Source organism: Bufo bufo, chromosome 2 (genome assembly GCF_905171765.1).
Source record: "Bufo bufo chromosome 2, aBufBuf1.1, whole genome shotgun sequence".
NCBI lineage: Eukaryota > Metazoa > Chordata > Amphibia > Anura > Bufonidae > Bufo > Bufo bufo.
Genome location: NC_053390.1, coordinates 231548972 through 231570373, shown reverse-complemented (window position 1 = coordinate 231570373; position 21402 = coordinate 231548972). Strand labels below are relative to the sequence as shown.

General features: G+C 41.5%; 1 protein-coding gene across 2 annotated transcripts in view; it reads right to left on the bottom strand.

The window, feature by feature from the left end:
* Positions 1-21402, bottom strand: part of ADGRD1 (adhesion G protein-coupled receptor D1) — a 957528-nt gene that overhangs the window by 851430 nt on the left and 84696 nt on the right. For both annotated transcript variants that reach the window (XM_040416257.1, XM_040416258.1), the window contains 3 exons: positions 12920-13042; positions 9973-10212; positions 6551-6805 (listed from right to left, as the gene is read on the bottom strand). In XM_040416257.1, coding sequence (XP_040272191.1) covers positions 6551-6805; positions 9973-10212; positions 12920-13042 — 618 coding nt within the window. The remainder of the gene's footprint in view (positions 1-6550; positions 6806-9972; positions 10213-12919; positions 13043-21402) is intronic.

The window sequence follows — 21402 nt, the reverse complement described above, 5'->3', positions numbered from 1 at the left end:
TAAACATTAATGTTGTTTACTTTTAAGAATTCATCTAAAACCTTTTTAAAACTGTCCACTGTTCCTGCTGTGACCATGTCCTGAGGAAGTCTATTCCACAGATTCACAGTTCTTACAGTAAACAAGCTTTGACGCTTCCGGAGACTGAACTTTTTCCTCTCCAATCGGAGGCAGTTCCCCCTTGTCTTTTGAGAGCATTTTACATGGAACAGTTTTTCACCATATTTTTTGCATGGCCCATTTATATATTTGTATAGGTTAATCATGTCCCCTCTTAGACGTCTCTTCTCAAGACTAAATAAATTCAATTATTTTAATCTTTCTTCATAACTAAGACCATCCATGCCCCTTATCATTTTAGTCGCTCTCCTCTGTACTTTTTCCAGCTGCAGTGCATCCTTTCCATGGACTGGTGCCCATAACTGAACTGCATATTCCAGATGAGGCCGCACCAACGCTTTGTAAAGTGGTAATATCACATCCCTGCCCCGCGAGTCCATGCCTCTTTTAATGCATGACAATATCCTGGTGGCCTTAGAAGCAGCTGATTGACATTGTATGCTGTAATTTAATCTACCATCCACAAGGACACCCAAATCTTTCTCTATAAGTGACAGTGTTACATCACCTAGGACATATGAAGCACAGAGATGCATAACTTTACATTTATCCACATTGAACCTAATTTGCCAAGTTGATGCCCAATTATTCAGAGTGTTCAAGTCAGCTTGTAGTATATGGACATCTTCCATAGACTGTACAGTACTACATAGCTTGGTGTCATCTGCAAAAATAGAAATGGTGCTATTAATCTCATCCTCAATATCATTAACCCCTTAAGGACCTCCACAAACATCTTAAATAGCAGAGACCCACGGCACATGCATGTAATCAGCCATAAGGCTGATCACATACATCTTACCCTTCAGATGCAGTGATCAAATGTGACCACGGCATCTGATCAGCCTGGAACCGGGAGTCGTGCGCTTTTGATCCAGTAACAGCATTCCCCGACTGAGATCGGGGAACCTGTTACATTGCGCTAATTGACCGAAGCCTCAAGCAGGCTTCAGAGTCAATTAGATGAATATACCAATACAGGCCACTAGGTGGCAGCCTTGTATTGGTATAGTGCAAATGAAGTGTTCAATGATGGCTATTTATCAATGAACACTATGGGAAATCGAATGATTGCCAGTTCTTGTCACCCAAGGTGACTTAAAAAAAGTTTTAAAAAAGTTTTTACAAATATAAAAAAACTAAAAGTTCAAATCACCCCCATTTCCTTAAAATAAAAATACTTAACCAATAAAAAAAATAAACATCATGGGCATCACCGCGTGCGAAAATGCCCATACAATTAAAAAATAACAATATTAATGTCATACAGCAAATGGCATAATGGGAAAAGTATATAAACAGCCAATTTGCAATTTTTTGTCATTTCAACTACCCAATAATTTATTAATAAAAAGTGATCAAAAAGTATCACACACTTGGTATCTCTGAAAATAACAGATTGTCCCGCAAAAAAATGAGCCCTCACGCAGCCTACTACAAAAAAGTTATAGGGGTCAGAATATGGTTATATAAAAAAAATAAAGGTATATAGTGGAAAACCGGCACTCTACATCTATCAATAATACTAAGGAAGCAATATACACAGGTGATAGTAAAATATATATATATATTTTTATGAGGATAGGTTTAAGAATGGAGAGTAAGGGGTAGAAGTTCTAAAGATGTAGAAGTTCTGAAAAATGGGGTTCTCGAGAATAAAAATGATGATTTGCAATATGCGGCAGTGGAGGTGCACAGTGAGAAAATGTGCAAGGTGGGGATATGACAAAATATATATTTTTTACTATCACCTGTGTATATTGCTTCCTTAGTATTATTGATAGATGTAGAGTGCCGGTTTTCCACTATATACCTTTATTGCTATAAACCGCTTTCCTGATTGGGTGAATCAGTCCAGAACCAGAGCACCTATACATTGTAGTGATCAGGTGTTTGTTTTCCTCAAAGGTTTTAAATTTTTTTCCGCTTCCTACTAGATGGTATGCAACTGTAAATAGTGCCATTAGAAATTACAACTTGTCCCGCAAAAAATAAGCCCTCATAAAGCTATGTGAATGGAAAAATAAAAAAGTTATGAGTATGGGAAGGCGGGGAGTGAAAAACAAAAACACAAAAAAAGAAAATCCCAGGGTCCTGAAGGGGTTAATAAATAAATTAAATAATAAAGGACCCAGCACTGAACCTTCGGGTACACCACTTATAACCCTGGACCATTCAGAATAGGAATGATTGACCACAACTCTCTGGACACGGTCCTTCAGCCAGTTTTCAATCCAATTACAAACTATACTTTCCAAGCCTATAGACCTTACTTTACCTATTAAACGTCTATGATGGACAGTATCAAAAGCCTTTGCAAAATCGAGAAACACTACATCCACAGCCGCCCCTCTGTCCAGGCTACTACTCACCTCCTCATAAAAACAAATCAGGTTTGTCTGACAACTTCTGTCCTTGGTAAACCCATGTTGGTTATCACTTATAATATTATTTACAGTTACATACTCCTGTATATAGTCCCTTAAGAGTCCTTCAAATATGTTTTCCACAACAGAAGTTAAACTAACTGGTCTATAATTACCTGTAAAGGACCTTGATCCTTTTTTTAATATGCACACCACGTTGGCCTTGCGCCAATCACTTGGCACTGTACCAGTACCTTTAAATCTTTAAAAACTATAAACAGGGGCACAGCAATGACTGAACTGAGCTCTTTAAGCACTCTTGGGTGTAATCCATCTGGACCCGGAGCCTTGTTCACATTACCCTATTTAACTTCTCTTGGACCATATCTACAGTTAGCCAATTGAGTATATTACTGGATGTACTAACAGCCCAAGCATCAGAGATATCAGTTCCTTTCTCTTCTTTTCTATATACAGAGCTAAAAAAAAAACATTTAGTAACTCAGCCTTTTCCTTATCTTCAGTGACTAAGCCCCTTTTGCCATTATTTAGTGGACCTACCTGCTCAGACCTAGGTTTTTTAGCATTTATATAATTAAAGAATTTTTGGGGATTTGTTTTGCTCTCTTTTGCTACCTGCTGTTTGTTTGGTATTTTTGCTAATTTTATCTCCTTTTTACAGATTGTATTAAGCCCTTTGTAATCTTCAAACGTTACAGCTGACTCCTCAGCTTTGTATTTTTTGAATGCCCTTTTTTTTTCTTTTATTGCCCTTTTTACAGTAGCTGTAATCCATGGGGGTTTAATTTTAGCCGTTGTTGTGGAAATTTTATTAAGATGTGTTTCTAATATATTGTGTATTGTCATCATGTCTCTCAGTGTCAGGGTAAACCATTGGAGTGGATATCTTCCTGTGTATGTGGAGACACAGCTGCCAGGCGCAGAGGTCTCCGTCGGCGAATGGTCCATGTGCTGTGCACTGGGCTGTGGGCCGAGGGAGACTGATGTGTTCAGCAGAGCAGTGTTTTCTTGGCGAATGTATGGATGCCAGCTAGGGCCCCCGCGCAAGACGTGGATTTATATGCTTGGCGTGGATGCATTTGTTAGGAGAACAATATCAAAGGAACGTGCGTTTGTTGTCTCTAGTGCGCCTGATCAGCCGCTGGAAATAATGACGTTGTCCTGTAAATAAATATGCATGAGGATCATAGTAACTTTATTTAGCATTGATCAAGGCTGGATAAAGTTAACTCCAGTGGTAATGGGAGTTTATTGTATACATGTGTTTGTTAGCTGGCTATGTTATTTTAAATGATGGTGGTTTCTTATCTTCCTATGTCATCATTTCTTGTATGTCATCACTTCCTGCATCCTTGTTACATGAAGTAAGTGGTCGGGTGACGGGCCGGCCCCTTTTCTATTGTTACACCTTTTGTGAGTGAGAAATAAAAGGTGAGCAGACTGGGCAGGAGGGGGAGTTGCTTAGCAGAACTCAGGATGATAACACCTTTGTCTGAGTGGTGAAGAGATTTACTTTTCCTTACAGTCTGATGCGAGCGGATTTCTATTACAAATATTTCTATTGCACCGTTTATACTGGTTACCTAAAGGAATACATTTTTTAGTGCAATTACTCATTGTGGATTTGAAGCTCTCCCATTTATCCTCAGTATTATTATGTGACAGTAGCTGCTCCCAGTCTATGCCCTAAAATGCTTCCCTCAACCCAGGGAAATTTGCCTTTTTGAAATTCAGTGTCTTTGCTCTGCCTGACAGAGTTTGCTTCATATAGTTTAGGGGGAATATAATTATATTGTAGTCACTATTACCTAGTGTTTCTCAAACAGTAACAATTCCAACAAGCTCTGCATCATTAGAAATTACCAGATCCAACAGAGCATTGCCTCTAGTGGGCGCTTCTACAAACTGGCCCATAAAGTGGTCCTGCAGAAAGTTGAGGAATTTTCTCCCCTTTGTGGTTGAGGCAGAATCATGACCCCAGTCAAAATCTGGGAAGTTAAAATCTCCCATTATGACCACTGTACCAGCCTGTGCAGCCCGCTCTATTTGGTTATACAGTTGCGTTTCTATCTCTTCTGTGATGTTAGGGGGTCTATAGATTACACCAAGTATTCTTTTTTCAGTGTTTTTATCCTTTTGAACTTCCACCCATAAGGTTTCCACATCCTCACCATCCTCACCCACAATTGCCTCATTCACACTTGTCTTCAGATCACTCCTCACAGGCACACGCCACCGCCTTTTCTATTGACCCTGCCTTTTCTAAATTGTGTAAAACCCTAAATATTTACAGCCCAGTCATGCGAAGAATCCAACCATGTCTCAGCCACACAAACTATATCTTTGTGTTCTTCTAGTACCATAGCCTCCAGCTCCCCCATTTTGCTAGCTAGACTTCTGACATTTGTGAAAATACATTTTAAATTACTATTACCTGTAAAGTGAATATCCAGGATTTTTGGGTTACCTTAGTTGTTGTTTGTATGTAACAGGTTCTTGTTACCAGCAATTCTATTTTTCATAAGTGTATTGTTATGCCCAGTCTTCTCTCTACTTTCCTCGCTAACCCCAGCCCCCTCTAAATCCCCACTGTCCCCTTCTATATCCCACTTTCTATCTACACTATCTACTCCCTTATTAGTATGACCCCCCCACCCTCCCCCAGATCCTAGTTTAAAAGCTCCTCCAGCCATCTAACCATTTTTCCCCCAGGGCAGTTGCACCCTCCCCATAAAGGTGCAGCCCGTCCCTACTGTAGAGCCTGTAACCAACAGAGAAGTCGGCCCAGTTCTCCATGAACCCAAACCCTTCCTTCCTGCACCAGCTTCTGAGCCACTTATTTAACTCCCTAAGCTCCTGTTGTCTCTCTGGTGACGCTCGTGGGACTGGTAGTATTTCTGAAAACACTACCTTGGAGGTTCTGGGCTTGAGCTTCTCTCCTAGTTCCCCAAAATCATTTTTAAGGACCTTCCATCTCCCCCTGACTATGTCATTGGTACCAATGTGTACCATGACCGCCAGGTCTTCCCCAGCCCCACCCAGCAATCTGTCGATCTGATCCGCAATCTGCCGAACCGGAGCACCCGGCAGACAACACACTGTTCGGCATTCACAATCTCGGCAACAGATGACCCTGTCTGTCCTCCTAATAATAGAGTCCCCTACCACCAGCATCTGTCTAACCTTTTCTGCACTCCTTTTCCCATCCTTCCTGCAGCGGCCATTCTCCTGGTTGCTAGGAGAAACACCCTGCTGCAGTGTTTCTGGCCCTGTGTAATTTTATTTGTTGATTTGGCCCTTTTCGATACTAGGGTGATAGCTGCGGAAAATCTACATCAAATCTGCACCAAAAATCCACAAGTAACACATACGTTTTTTGGTCCTGATTTAGAGCAGAAACGAAAATCGTGCAGATTTTATTTTTTGAAACTCACACCCATGTGCAGGTAGCCTTAAAGAGGTTTTCTCACTTTTCTAAGCAATGGCATATTGCTAAAATAAGCCATTACGTATTGATTACTATTAGTCCAGGACCCCCAGAAAGTTGGGGCTTCATCACAGTATTTCTCTTCACGGTGATGCTCCCTGCCAACCAATGGGCAAGGAAATACAACAGACCCATTTACATGAATAGGGCTTTGTTGCAATTTCCTGCACAGGAAAACCAAAGGGACCTTTGTTTTCTGGATCAGCAGGGTCTCAGAGGTCTGACCCCCACCAATCAGAAGGCTATGGCATATCCAAGTGTTATGCCATAACATCCTTTCATTAAGACTAATCCTTTAATATACATTTTGCTTATTGTTCTAAATGAGATAATTTTTGTCTCTGGTAATCAGACATTGTAAATTAAGATATTATACCAATCAGATTAATTATAGATAATGTCACACAAACAATCTTCAGTCTATATGTAGCCGCGATATTTCTCATAAGCTCCATCAGAACTGCGGTCTATGTTAACGTAAATAATATTATGTATGTATTATATACATGTAATCAAGAAGCGACATACACTGATGTTGCTTACCAAAATAACATACCAGTGGCAGCTGTAAAATAGTGGTGGATCTCATGTGGATTGAGCGCTCTCTCCCATATGATGAACTCATCGAAAGCTCCATTCACATAATGTTTGTTAAGATCACTGTTGGTTCCAACAACCAGGCTGTCGTTACTATCCCCATAACTCTGGGAAACCTGACCTGTGGAATCACTTGCATTGAACGTGCCATTAACATAAACCTTCAGACCTGCAGTGGAAGTCCAGGTAAACAGGACGTGTGTCCAGTAAGGGCCTATGTGGATAAATGAAAAAAAGGGAAAGTACCTTAGTAAGGTAGAGAACTAAATAGCAACACCACACACACACAACTACGTATTTGAACATATGGTACAAGGCAGACATAAAATATTGGAAAGACTGATAAGCTAGAGTTTATTAAATGTAGTAGAGCTGAGGTCAACTGCCACAATACCAGATATGATAATGTGTTATTGTAGTTTTGCATGGGACTGCAATTAATACTATTGCATAATTTATTTATAAGGCTTCATGCACAGACTATTAACTTCACCACACTACAGAGCAATACCCACTGCGTGTTGCTGCATGGTGTCTCTGTGTGACAGCATACTACGGAGGAGAATACCTACATAATATCAGGTCTGACTGAGCATACCACAATTTTTTTTTCTTTACTACCCCATAGAGATTTGACAGAAAAACTTCTGTATGTCACCATATTGGGGAACGGGAGATCTCATTACATAGATGCAGCAGTGTATAGAGAATTATTTTTCAGGCAAGGCTCCATGGGTAACGTATGCAAATTACCTCATATAAGCCAAACCGAAGATACAGTAGGTGTCTTCAGGGGTGAACACAGATCTCATAGGATCCAATAATAAAACTTAGTATGGACCCCGTCGACCCAACCCAGTTTCCCAGTATGGATGTGTCAAACACACCCAGGCAACAATGAACGCAAAACATGACTCCCTAGATTTCTGACGAATTTATGTTTTTTTTTACCAAGTAGACAAAATCTTTAATAAAAACAAAATCATAATTAAGAAAAAGTCATAAAACTTGTGCTGTGTAAACAGCATCTGCTGATGGCAAACAACTAGTCAGTACCGTGGAGGAGTTCGCTACATTTACAGGTAGCGATCTCCTCCACCAACAAGCAGCAGATTGGCAGGAAGGAACGCTTCCTTCCTGACAATCTGCTGCTGTATCACCCCATGTAAAGGGACCTTTACAGAGTGTATCCACCAAGAGCTGAAAGATGTGGCACACAATAACAGGACTATCATTTGTTGCATCACTCATTAGACAGATAAAAAAGATCCTCTAGAAGTGATCAACACAAGAACTGTGCATCAGGAGGTTTATAAAATGGGATTTCATGGTCGATCAGCTGCACACAAGCCTAAGATCACCAGGCCCAATCCCAATTATCATCTGAAGTGGTGTAACCACACCACCATTGAGCTTTGGGGCGATTTGAGGGGCAAATCTGGGTTTGCCACATACCTTCATCTGGCTAGTTTCACACCTCCAGTAAACCTATCCAGCTGGCTTTTCCGGTAGAGGAACAGCCTGCCAGAGTTCACTGTATCTAATCTAGCCAGATACTGTTGTGTACCGCCAGATCCCATTGACTATAATGGGATCCAGCAGGGAAGACTAGGCTAAGAATGCAGTCTGCTCTAAAATTTGTTGGAGGAAGCATAATAGTATGAGACTGTTTTCCAGGATTTGGGCTTGGGCCCTTATTTCCAATAAAGGGTAATGTTACAGAATACAAATACATTTCATACAATTGTATGCCTCCATCTTTGTGGCAGCAGTTTTGGGAAGGCTCTCTCCTGTTGAGGATGATTGTCTCCCGGTTCACAAATAAAGACAAGTTTGGTGTGAAGGGACTTAAGTGGTTTTCCCAGTGTCCTGACTTCAATCTAATCTAACACCTTAGAGATGAACTGGAACACAGATTGCAAGACAGATCTTCTCATCCAACATCAGTGCCTGACCTCACAAAAACTTAATGGGCATACATTCCCAAAGACACACTCCAAAATCTTGTGAAAAGCCTTCCTAGAAGTGTGGAGGCTGTTATAGCTGCAAAAGGGGGCAACTCTAAATACAACTCATGGCTTTAGAAGGAGATAGCCACAAAGCTCATATAGATATGATGGTGAAAGGCCCAACTTCTTTTTGCTATATAGTATAATTCCAACCCTATTCACACCGTCCATGGATTAATATTCTAAAACCAAACTTAAACTTCCCATCATCAGCACTGCATACTTCACCTTGACTGTAAATGAGCAGAACTAGGGAGAAACTACTATAGAAATCAGCTGTATTACTACATACAGAATGTGGTTCACATAAAAATGCATTGCGCATCCCATACTGGTTCATTACACACAAATCTCCTTTTATTAAAACAGAGAGTAGATTTCATTAACTTGCCCATTTAATGCTCATATACAATGCCCGATATTAGTCCTTCAGCTTTACTTCAGGATTGACTTTTTTACTTTTTTTTTTTTTTATGTCAAAACTTTTGGCGAAATAAAATAGAAAATATAGTACTGTTTCCAGACTTGCAAACTGTTCTGATTCATGACTATTCACAATTCATAAGATAATGTATTTTTCTGACTATAAGGTTCACATTCTGGAAGGAAAAACTGTGCTCAAAGGCTTGTTTGTCTAATAGACTGAATAGTATGTGAAAAAGGCATATCACCCATTGCATAATGGTCGTAGCGCTCATATATTGGGACATATGTAAAGAAGAGAAGGACCCATAGCAAAGTTTGGAAAGGCTTCCGCTTCTAGAACTGACCCACCACAGAACCTACACCACCACACACCTAACCACCATGGACAGGTGTTTGTGCTTGTTTTTTCCCTCAATCTTCTTTACACAATTCTAGGGTTTATTCCTCAGACTTGTACAGGGGATCTATGTAACATTGCTCACTACTGACCAACCAAACCAACCTACCTACCAGGACTGGCCATACTATCTCCAGGGAGTCCCATGGCAGACATATGCTTTGCTTCTTAGGTATGTGTGTCCTTGCACAAACTGGATATTGCACTGGGTAATAACCCATAAACCTTGTATTACATTGCCTGCATACTTATCATAAACACAAATAGGTCAATACCTTCATTTGGACTAAGGAAGAATTTCTTTCCAAATTGGGCTGAAACAATAGTGAAATTTGCTTTCTGGATTTATATGGGTCATTTTGACCAGGGACAGCTTGTTGTTTAAATATAAGGTTAGCAAAATGCTAATTATTGTTAATTGAACAATAGGGCAAACTTTTTCAGCCAGGATCACTGGATCATTTAAATTCATATTGGCAAAATAGGTTTAGTCATTGGTTAACAGGCTACCATTATATAATCTGGTATAAGACTGAGGGTTATTAGTACCTGGGGCTTTAATGCGTGCCTTCCACACCTTTGAGTTACCACGAGTGTAAACCTCCACAAAACCATCATGTTCATCTGAATAGATTTCAAAACCATGAGAAGTTACTTTTTTCCCAAAGGCTTGATGAGCCTTATTGCCCCCATTTGGAGAAGAAATTTGCTGGTAATTGTGGGTATAGGTATCCTGCTGTTTCTTTGGTTGTTGGTCCTGGATTTTCCAAAAAAATGAAAACGAGACACCTAGTTTTGAAAGAAAAGGTAGCATGTTTACAACACATACATATAAATGATGTAGCAGAAATGAACTATTAAAGATCAGTCATATTAGAAAATATTTGACCGATGGTGCAAGTTCATTTTTATGTTGAAAATCAGTTTGTTGCACAATTTATACTACTCAAAAAAGTATCAAAGTATGTGATCACCACTTAAAGGGGGTTTCGAGAACTGTAAAATTGATGGACTAGTCTTAGGATAACAAATCAATATCAGATTGGTGGCGCTCCGAAACCTGGCACCCCTGACAATAAACAAATTGAAGGATTTATGATGCTCCAGCAAGGACAGTGTTCCCTCTATTATTTGGCACAGCTCTGCTCTTTGGGTACTTATGGTGCCTCATATTTCAGCTCAGTCCTGTTCACTTGGATTTGAGTGAGCCGCTGTGGCCTACCAAAACAGGTGCCACATTCGCTAGAACCTAACAAAGGGGTCCATGACTTTTTTTTTTTTTTTTGTTCTGAGGGCCGCATTTTTAGATTGTGCTAGGTCAAGGGGCTACAATAAAGTTTTGGATTCTTGAAACCATTTACAAACCTATGGTCAAGAACCATATATGGGGGGGTGGTAACTCTGGATAGTATTATTAATAATAAGGGGCACTACTGCTGTACTATTAAAGGGAACCTATCACATTGAACATGATGTCTGAGCTGAAGGCAGCATGTAATAGAGAAGGAGGAGCTGAGCAGATTGATATATTGTTTCGTGGGGCAAGATTTTATCGATTATTTGTATGTTGTATATTTGTAGTATAATTTGCATTTCATTCATTTAGGTTCCAGCTTATTCCAGGCTTTGAAGTCAAGTACGTGGTCCTGTTAGTGATTGACAGCTATCTCTGTGTGTACAGTCATAGAGGGAAGGCTGTCACTGATAGGACCATCTCCTTGACTTCAAAGCCCAGAATGAGCAGGAATTTAAATGTATACAGTAGTGGGGGGTCAATTATCACTTAAGATTGTTTTCATGTCACTCTTAAGTCTGGTTTTACATTATTCGGTTGCACCAAATTTATGAAATGGCACACAGCAATAATATACAGTATTTGGAGTGAGTGCAATGTGGCTTTCACTTACAGGTACACCAGAGGGTTGCCTGGCATGACTTTTTTGCGACTTTTGCAAAAGTTGCACACCATTTCATCGATTTTACATAGTAAATGAGCCATAGTCCAGGTCAATTCTCACTTTTAACTTAAACATAGACCACTGTGAAAAGTGGAGCGGATCAAAGACGCAAATGTCACAGTTGCCATGACTTGCGACTTTTTTACACCACAAAACTGACATATCTGCGTTCATAAATGACCCCCAAGGTCCTTTCCTGATGACAGATTTTCTTTAAGAGGGTTGACCATGGTGACAGATGCTCTTTAAAAACAAAAAAGAAGGTTCTAAAATGTTTCTTGTTATAATTAGTGATGAACAAGACATTTAAAAATTGGATTCAGCTGCCTTCAGATGACCACAAAGATAAAAGTCTAAGGGGGTCAGATCGGGAGACCTTGGGGGACATTCAACTGGCCCACAAAGACTAATCCACTTTCCAGGAAACTGTTCATCTAGGAATGCTTGGACCTGACACCCATAATGTGGTGGTGCACCATCTTGCTGGAAAAACTCAGGGAACGTGCCAGCTTCAGTGCATAAAGAGAGAAACACATCATCATGTAGCAATTTCGCATATCCAGTGACCCCCTTAGACTTTTATCTTTGGGGTCATCTGAAGGCAATTGTCTATGCTGTGAAGATACGAGATGTGCAGCACCTGAAACTACGGATACTGGAAGCCTGTGCTAGCATTTCTCCTGCGGTGTTGCTATCAGTGTGTGAAGAGTGGGAGAAGAGGGTTGCATTGACAATCCAACACAATGGGCAGCACATTGAACACATTTTATAAGTGGTCAGAAACTTGTAAATAACTCATGAAAGAATAAAGTTATGTTAAAAACAAGCAGACCATTGTTTTTCTTGTGAAATTCCCAATAAGTTTGATGTGTCATATGACCCTCTTCCTATTGAAAAAACAAAAGTTGGATTTAAAATGGCCGACTTCAAAATGGCCGCCATGGTCACCACCCATCTTGAAAAGTTTCCCCCCTCACATATACTAATGTGCCACAAACAGGAAGTTAATATCACCAACCATTCCCATTTTATTAAGGTGTATCCATATAAATGGCCCACCCTGTATTTCAGTTTAAGCAGGAGGAAATTCGGATTTGCGACAAATCAAAGTTATCGTGGACTTCGATTCGCTCATTACTAGTTATAATGACTGAAACTTATTTGCATAAGATTGGACAATTCATTTAAGATAGGAATGTAATGTGTGCAGCTTGCATTAGAAGATCTAGTTAAAGGGCTAGTCGAGTATTAGAAAAATATGGCTGCTTTTTTTCCAAAAACAGTACCACACCTGTCCACAGGTTGTTTGCATTCACTTCAATAGCGCTGAGTAGTAATGCGTACAAGGTTCGGGTTATCTAAGAATCCCGTTATGGATTCCGCTACCACGGACCATAAGTAGTGGAATCCATAACGAAATTCTTAGATAACCCCAACCCGAACTTTGGATGCCGAACTTGAAAACACAAGTTTGCTCAACACTAGTCTTGATGTTAAATGGTCAGTAATAAAATGTTAAAAAATGCCCAAGTACTAACCTTCTGGCCCACATATACTTGGATCACTGATACAAGAGTTTTTAGAACTTCCAAAGTATAGCAGGGTCACTCCCTTCTGATCATTAAGTACAATGCCATGATTCACCGTCCCTTCTACAATATCTGAGGAGAAAGCAGACACATTTAGCCAACCTGCCTCCCAACACACAGTAAAGTCAGCTAACGTGCCATGCGGTAATGTGCTCTGCAGGTGCAGTAACACAACACAAACACTCTTAGGCTACATGCACACGACCGTATGTGTTTTGCGGTCCGCAAATTGCGGATCAGCAAAAAAAAAAAATGATGGCGTCCGTATGTCATCCGTTTTTTTTGCGGATCCATTGTAATAATGCCTATCCTTGTCAGCAAAACAGACAAGAATAGGACTTGCTCAAATTTTTTTGCGGGGCTACAGAACGGACATACGGACGCGGATAGCAAATGGGTCCACATCCTATCGGCAAAAAAAAAAAAGAACGGAAGTGGAAACAAAATACGTTTGTGTGCATGTAGGCTTAAACACATAAAATACTAAAGATTTTTCTCACTTGATGAACCAATAAACGATGTGTTTTACCACTTTACATAAATTACGCCACAATACAGGGCTGCAGACCTAGGAAGCAACAAGATCTGCTGCTCTTCACATGTGCAATGCATTAATATTCATCCATATTTATTAACTTTTTTATCTGTTTGCCAATAAATCCATCTGTTCACCCTTCAGGATGTGCAAATGCAAATACTGCACCTTTGGCATGTATAATATCTGTTTCCCATTATGCTGTTTGTAGCTGTAAATGCTTAGAAGGGAAACCTTAATCTCATGCTAATTATCTGTGTAATCAATTAGTGGAATCAGACCGAACATCCTTTCAGTCTTATGAAATATGGTGATTTGAATATAAGTTGCACCATATGAAAGGGATATTCCCCCTGAACCTTATCGCTCCTGACATTTTTCAATTCAATTATTGATTACAATAATTTCTTAACCTGCTTCTGTAGATTTTCAATAAATTACACAATTTCAAATACACTATATTTCTTCCTTCTTTCTTTCATATATAATTTGGAAGATAGACTCTGAAAACACTAGGGGGGTCATTTATTAAGACCGGCGTTTTAGATGCCGGTCTTAATAACCCCATGCGGCCTCTACATACCTTCGGCACATCTACCGCCTGTCTAAATCTACGTCAGCTTCCTTGCTGGCTTACATTTAGACCATTTAGGCATAGAAAATGATAAATGAGACGGGTCTGACCTTTTTTTAGACCTAGCGTGAGCAGGGAAAAGTTGCAGATTTGCGCCGCAATCTGCGCCACAAATACGCCAAAAATAGGCGAATTTCCGTTAGTACATGACCCCCTCGATACTATCAACCAAAAGACATTGGTCTACCCTCTGAGCAAAACTATAAATCTTTTCTAATAAGTGTCGGCATCAGACATTTCTATGACTGAGGAAACTACGGTGTAGAATGAAGAAATTGAATGAAATTAAGGATGGGTTGTCACGTTTAGATTTTTTGATGCAGTTTTTAAGGTGGAAGCCAGACCACTATTTGCGGTCCGCAGAACGGCATGGGTTGCACACGTTCGAGCCCTAATTGAGAATTTTACTGAGCTAGCGGGTTTAGACTAGCTTCCTGTTCTCCTGTCTCTCTGCAGCACACCCTATGAAGCAGCAGTAGCATGGAGGATATTATACAGCAGCAAACATCTGTGTTGCTGAGAATCCAGCACTGCGGTAAAATGGTAAGGCCTCTTTCACACGAACGTATTGATTCCGTTCAATGGGGTCTGCAATTTGTGGTCCCCAATGCACGGGCAACGTCCGTTCAGCGGCCGGGACGGATCCAGACCCATTCAACTTGAATGGGTCCGTGATCCATCCGTTCCGCAAAAAGATAGAATAAGTTCTATTTTTTTGCTGAACGGAAGCACGGATCGGAACCCCACTGAAGCACTCCGTAGTGCTTCCGTGTGATTCCAAACCGTGCTTCCGTTCCACACTGCATCTCTGGATTTGCGAACCCATTCAAGTGAATGGGTCCGCATCCGTGATGCGGAATGCACACGGCCGGTGCCCGTTCATTGCGGAACCACCGTATGCTGCCCACAATACGGCACGGGAGCACTACAGCGGTGTGAAAGAGGCCTAAAACACTAAAGCCATCAGCAGTCTGTATGTATGTATCTGCTCTCTCCCTTCGTAGGCCATAACCTGATCTCTCAGTGAAGCTAAAAAATATCAGTCTCCTCTCTGCCTCTATCAAGACAGATTTTGCCAGTGAATTGAGTGTGAATAATCGTGGCAGGGTGCAGGAGGCAAGAGGGGAAGTGGCTACTAAGTAGAGAAAGAGGCATTTTCTGTAATAAGATATGCTGCAAATTGTTTTTTTAAATCTTTCCTTGTATTATTCCTTTATGCAAAGTTTGTTGAAATGACAATTAAAATATTGTAAACCACAGTGAAATTTAAATAATTTCTTGAACATTAAGACTTGCATCTTCCAATCATGTTTAAATGAGACGCTGTGTTATAGCGTACATAAAATGGTTTGGAATGACTTAATTTAATAATTTGTATTTGGCTCTTTAATTGTCTGGCAGTCATGTCTGTGCCTTTTGTCAAATACAAGCAGAAGTTTTATTTACGAATGCGCATGTAACCCATAAAAATGTCATCGTTTTTCGTTTTGATAGTTCCATAAAGAATACATGTAAGCTGTCCTTTGCGTCAATATTTTAATCTTTCCATTTGTTCTATTTCACTAGTTCCCTCAGTGATTCAAATCATGGTTAATTTGGCAACTGTTTCCTCTTACTGAGCTACAGTTTATTTGATGAACGTCCAGGAGAATGGAAATTTAATTGATTGATTGCACTATACAGGGAGTGCAGAATTATTAGGCAAGTTGTATTTTTGAGGATTAATTTTATTATTGAACAACAACCATGTTCTCAATGAACCCAAAAAACTCATTAATATCAAAGCTGAATATTTTTGGAAGTAGTTTTTAGTTTGTTTTTAGTTTTAGCTATTTTAGGGGGATATCTGTGTGTGCAGGTGACTATTACTGTGCATAATTATTAGGCAACTTAACAAAAAACAAATATATACCCATTTCAATTATTTATTTTTACCAGTGAAACCAATATAACATCTCAACATTCACAAATATACATTTCTGACATTCAAAAACAAAACAAAAACAAATCAGTGACCAATATAGCCACCTTTCTTTGCAAGGACACTCAAAAGCCTGCCATCCATGGATTCTGTCAGTGTTTTGATCTGTTCACCATCAACATTGCGTGCAGCAGCAACCACAGCCTCCCAGACACTGTTCAGAGAGGTGTACTGTTTTCCATCCTTGTAAATCTCACATTTGATGATGGACCACAGGTTCTCAATGGGGTTCAGATCAGGTGAACAAGGAGGCCATGTCATTAGATTTTCTTCTTTTATACCCTTTCTTGCCAGCCACGCTGTGGAGTACTTGGACGCGTGTGATGGAGCATTGTCCTGCATGAAAATCATGTTTTTCTTGAAGGATGCAGACTTCTTCCTGTACCACTGCTTGAAGAAGGTGTCTTCCAGAAACTGGCAGTAGGACTGGGAGTTGAGCTTGACTCCATCCTAAACCCGAAAAGGCCCCACAAGCTCATCTTTGATGATACCAGCCCAAACCAGTACTCCACCTCCACCTTGCTGGCATCTGAGTCGGACTGGAGCTCTCTACCCTTTACCAATCCAGCCACGGGCCCATCCATCTGGCCCATCAAGACTCACTCTCATTTCATCAGTCCATAAAACCTTAGAAAAATCAGTCTTGAGATATTTCTTGGCCCAGTCTTGACGTTTTCAGCTTGTGTGTCTTGTTCAGTGGTGGTCGTCTTTCAGCCTTTCTTACCTTGGCCATGTCTCTGAGTATTGCACACCTTGTGCTTTTGGGCACTCCAGTGATGTTGCAGCTCTGAAATATGGCCAAACTGGTGGCAAGTGGCATCTTGGCAGCTGCACGCTTGACTTTTCTCAGTTCATGGGCAGTTATTTTGCGCCTTGGTTTTTCCACACGCTTCTTGCGACCCTGTTGACTATTTTGAATGAAACGCTTGATTGTTCGATGATCACGCTTCAGAAGCTTTGCAATTTTAAGAGTGCTGCATCCCTCTGCAAGATATCTCACTATTTTTGACTTTTCTGAGCCTGTCAAGTCCTTCTTTTGACCCATTTTGCCAAAGGAAAGGAAGTTGCCTAATAATTATGCACACCTAATATAGGGTGTTGATGTCATTAGACCACACCCCTTCTCATTACAGAGGTGCACATCACCTAATATGCTTAATTGGTAGTAGGCTTTCGAGCCTATACAGGTTGGAGTAAGACAACATGCATAAAGAGGATGATGTGGTCAAAATACTCATTTGCCTAATAATTCTGCACGCAGTGTATCTACAGGTTATACAATTAAAGCACAGTGAGTTTACAAGGAGTACTTGTCATGGATATACAGTGGATATAAAAAGTCTACACACCCCTGTTAACATGTCAGGTTTCTGTGATGTAAAAAAAATGAGACAAAGATAAATAATTTCAGATCTTTTTCCACCTTTAATGTGACCTATAAACTGTACAACTCAATAAAAAAAAACTGAAATATTTTAGGTAGAGGGAAGAAAAAATATAAAAATAAAATAATATGGTTGCATAAGTGTGCACACCCTTAAACTTATACTTTGTTGAAGCACCTTTTGATTTTATTACAGCACTCTCACAACTTTTTGGGTGTGAGTCTATCAGCATGGCACATTTTGACTTGGCAAGATTTGCCCACTCTTCTTTGCAAAAACACTCCAAATCTGTCAGATTGCGAGGGCATCTCCTGTGATCAGCCCTCTTCAGATCACCCCACAGATTTTGAATTGGATTCAGGTCTGGGCTCTGGCTGGGCCATTCCAAAACTTTAATCTTCTTCTGGTGAAGCCGTTCCTTTGTTGATTTGTATGTATGCTTTGGGTCGTTGTCATGCTGAAAGATGAAGTTCCTCTTCATGTTCAGCTTTCTAGCAGAAGCCTGAAGGTTTTGTGCCAATATTGACTGGTATTTGGAACTGTTCATAATTCCCTCTAGCTTAACTAAGGCCCCAGTTCCAGCTGAAGAAAAACAGCCCCAAAGCATGATGCTGCCACCACCATGCTTCACTGTGGGTATGGTGTTTTTTTGGTGATGTGCAGTGTTGTTTTTGGGCCAAACATATCTTTTTGAATTATGGCCAAAAAGTTCAACCTTGGTTTCATCAGACCATAACACCTTTTCCCACATGCTTTTGGGAGACTTCAGATGTGTTTTTGCAAAATGTAGCCTGGCTTGGATGTTTTTCTTCGTAAGAAAAGGCTTTCATCTTGCCACTCTACCCCATAGCCCAGACATATGAAGAATACAGGAGATCGTTGTCACATGTACCACACAGCCAGTACTTGCCAGATATTCCTGCAGCTCTGTTAATGTTGCTGTAGGCCTCTTGGTAGCCTCCCAGACCAGTTTTCTTCTCGTCTTTTCATCAATTTTGGAGGGACGTCCAGTTCTTGGTAATGTCACTGTTGTGCCATATTTTCTCCTCTTGATGACTGTCTTCACTGTGTTCCATGGTATATCTAATGCCTTGGAAATTCTTTTGTGCCCTTCTCCTGACTGATACCTTTTAACAATGAGATCCCTCTGATGCTTTGGAAGCTCTCTGTGGACCATGGCTTTTGCTGTTGGATGCGGCTAAGAAAATTTCAGGAAAGACCAACTAGAGCAGCTGAACTTTATTTGGGGTTAAGCATGATTTATCTTGTTTAATTTTTTTACATCATAGAAACCTGACATTTTAACAGGGGTGTGTAGACTTTTTATATCCACTGTATTACTTGCAGGATTGACCCTGTTTTTCTATACAGTGTTTCTATTCTGCTTGTCTTGTTACCATGTTACCACTTTTGAACGAATATTGATATGTAACTATTGTGCAAATTACTGTGCAACTTGTAAAGTCTAAATAATGACGCCCCAAAGCAGTACACTGTGCACTTCCTATTTCTCTGTTTTTAACAAATTCTAAAAGTGGTTGCTTTCAACATTCTACGCCAGGGTTACAAATGGATCCCATAATGTTTTAAAGGGGTATTCGCATCTGGTTTGAGTATCTTCAGAAGTCCCAAAGCGGTTAATAGTGTGGCCACCTCTCCATTTACAGCTTTGAAACTGCCAGGAAAAAAACTAAACCGGCGCTCCTGTATTTTCAGAACTCCCATGGTGGTGGCTGTGCATACATGTCCTCCCTTCATTTTTGGGGCCTTGTTCTAGAGATAGGAGTGGGTCCCAGAGGTAAAGCCTGCACCTATCTCACATGGATGACATATTCTAGTGATATCCCATCAATGTGCCCGATGGGAATACCTCTTCAAAGCTTTTTTCACAGTCTTAGGCCTCATGCACACAACAATATTTTTCAAGGTCCGCAAAACGGGGTTCCGTTGGTCCATGATCCGTGACCGTTTTTTCGTCCGTGGGTCTTCCTTGATTTTTGGAGGATCCACGGAGCCAAACGGATCCGTCCTGACTTACAATGCAATTCAATGTGGACGGATCCGTTTGACGTTGACACAATATGGTGCAATTTCAAACGGATCCGTCCCCCATTGACTTTAAATGTAAAGTCAGGAGTCAATATACCATCGGATCTGAGTTTTCTCCAATCCGATGGTATATTTTAACTTGAAGCGTCCCCATCACCATGGGAACGCCTCTATGTTAGAATATACCATCGGATTTGAGTTACATCGTGAAAACTCATATCCGACAGTATATTCTAACACAGAGGCGTTCCCATGGTGACGGGGACGCTTCAAGTTAGAATATACTATGAACTGTGTACATGACTGCCCCCTGCTGCCTGGCAGCACCCGATCTCTTACAGGGGGCTGTGATCAGCACAATTAACCCCTCAGGTGCCGCACCTGAAGGGGTTAATTGTGCGTATCATAGCCCCCTGTAAGAGATCAGGGGCTGCCAGGCATCAGGGGGCAGACCCCCCTCCCTCCCCAGTTTGAATATCATTGGTGGCCAGTGTGCGGCCCCCCCCCCCCCGGCCGCCCCTCCCTCCCTCTATTGTATTATCATTGGTGGCCAGTGTGCGTCCCCCCCTCCCTCCCTCTATTGTATTATCATTGGTGGTCAGTGTGCGCCCCCCCGGCCCCCCCTCTATTGTATTAATATCATTGGTGGCCAGTGTGCGGCCCCCCCTCTCCCCCCCCCCCCGATCATTGGTGGCAGCGGAGAGTTCCGATCGGAGTCCCAGTTTAAACGCTGGGGCTCCGATCGGTAACCATGGCAACCAGGACACTGCTGCAGTCATGGTTGCCATGGTTACTTAGCAATATTAGAAGCATCATACTTACCTGCTGCGCTGTCTGTGACCGGCCGGGAGCTCCTCTTACTGGTAAGTGACAGGTCTGTTCGGCGCATTGCTTAATGATCTGTCACTTACCAGTAGGAGGAGCTCCAGGCCGGTCACAGACAGCGCAGCAGGTAAGTATGATGCTTCTAATATTGCAAAGTAACCAGTGCCCTGGTTGCCATGGTTAACGATCAGAGCCCCAGCGATTAAACTGGGACTCCGATTGGAACTCTCCGCTGCCACCAATGATCGGGGGGGGGAGACGGGAGGCCGCACACTGGCCACCAATGATATTAATACAATAGAGGGGGGGCCAGGGGGGGCGCACACTGGCCACCAATGATAATACAATAGAGGGAGGGAGGGGGGGCCGGGGGGCGCACACTGGCCACCAATGATAATACAATAGAGGGAGGGGGGCCGGGGGCCGCACACTGTGCCACCAATGATAATACAATAAAGGGAGGGGGGGCCGGGGGGGGCCGCACTGGCCACCAATGATATTAATACAATAGAGGGAGGGGGTGCCGGGGGGGGGGGCGCACTGGCCACCAATGAAATTAAAACTGGGGAGGGAGGGGGTCTGCCCCCTTCTGCCTGGCAGCACCTGATCTCTTACAGGGGGCTATGATACTCACAATTAACCCCGGCACCTGAGGGGTTAATTGTGCTGATCACAGCCCCCTTTAAGAGATCGGGTGCTGCCAGGCAGCAGGGGGCAGTCATATACACAGTTCGTAGTATATTCTAACTAGAAGCGTCCCCATCACTAAGTGAAAACTCAGCTCTGAAAAAGCTTTTATGCAGACGGATCTTCGGATCCGTCTGTATGAAAGTAGCCTACGGACACAGATCACGGACACGGGTGCCAATCTTGTGTGCATCCGTGTTTTTTCACGGACCCATTGACTTGAATGGGTCCGTGAACCGTTGTCCGTCAAAAAAATAGGACAGGTCATATTTTTTTGATGGACAGGATACACGGATCACGGAGGCGGATGACAAACGGTGCATTTTCTGAGTTTTC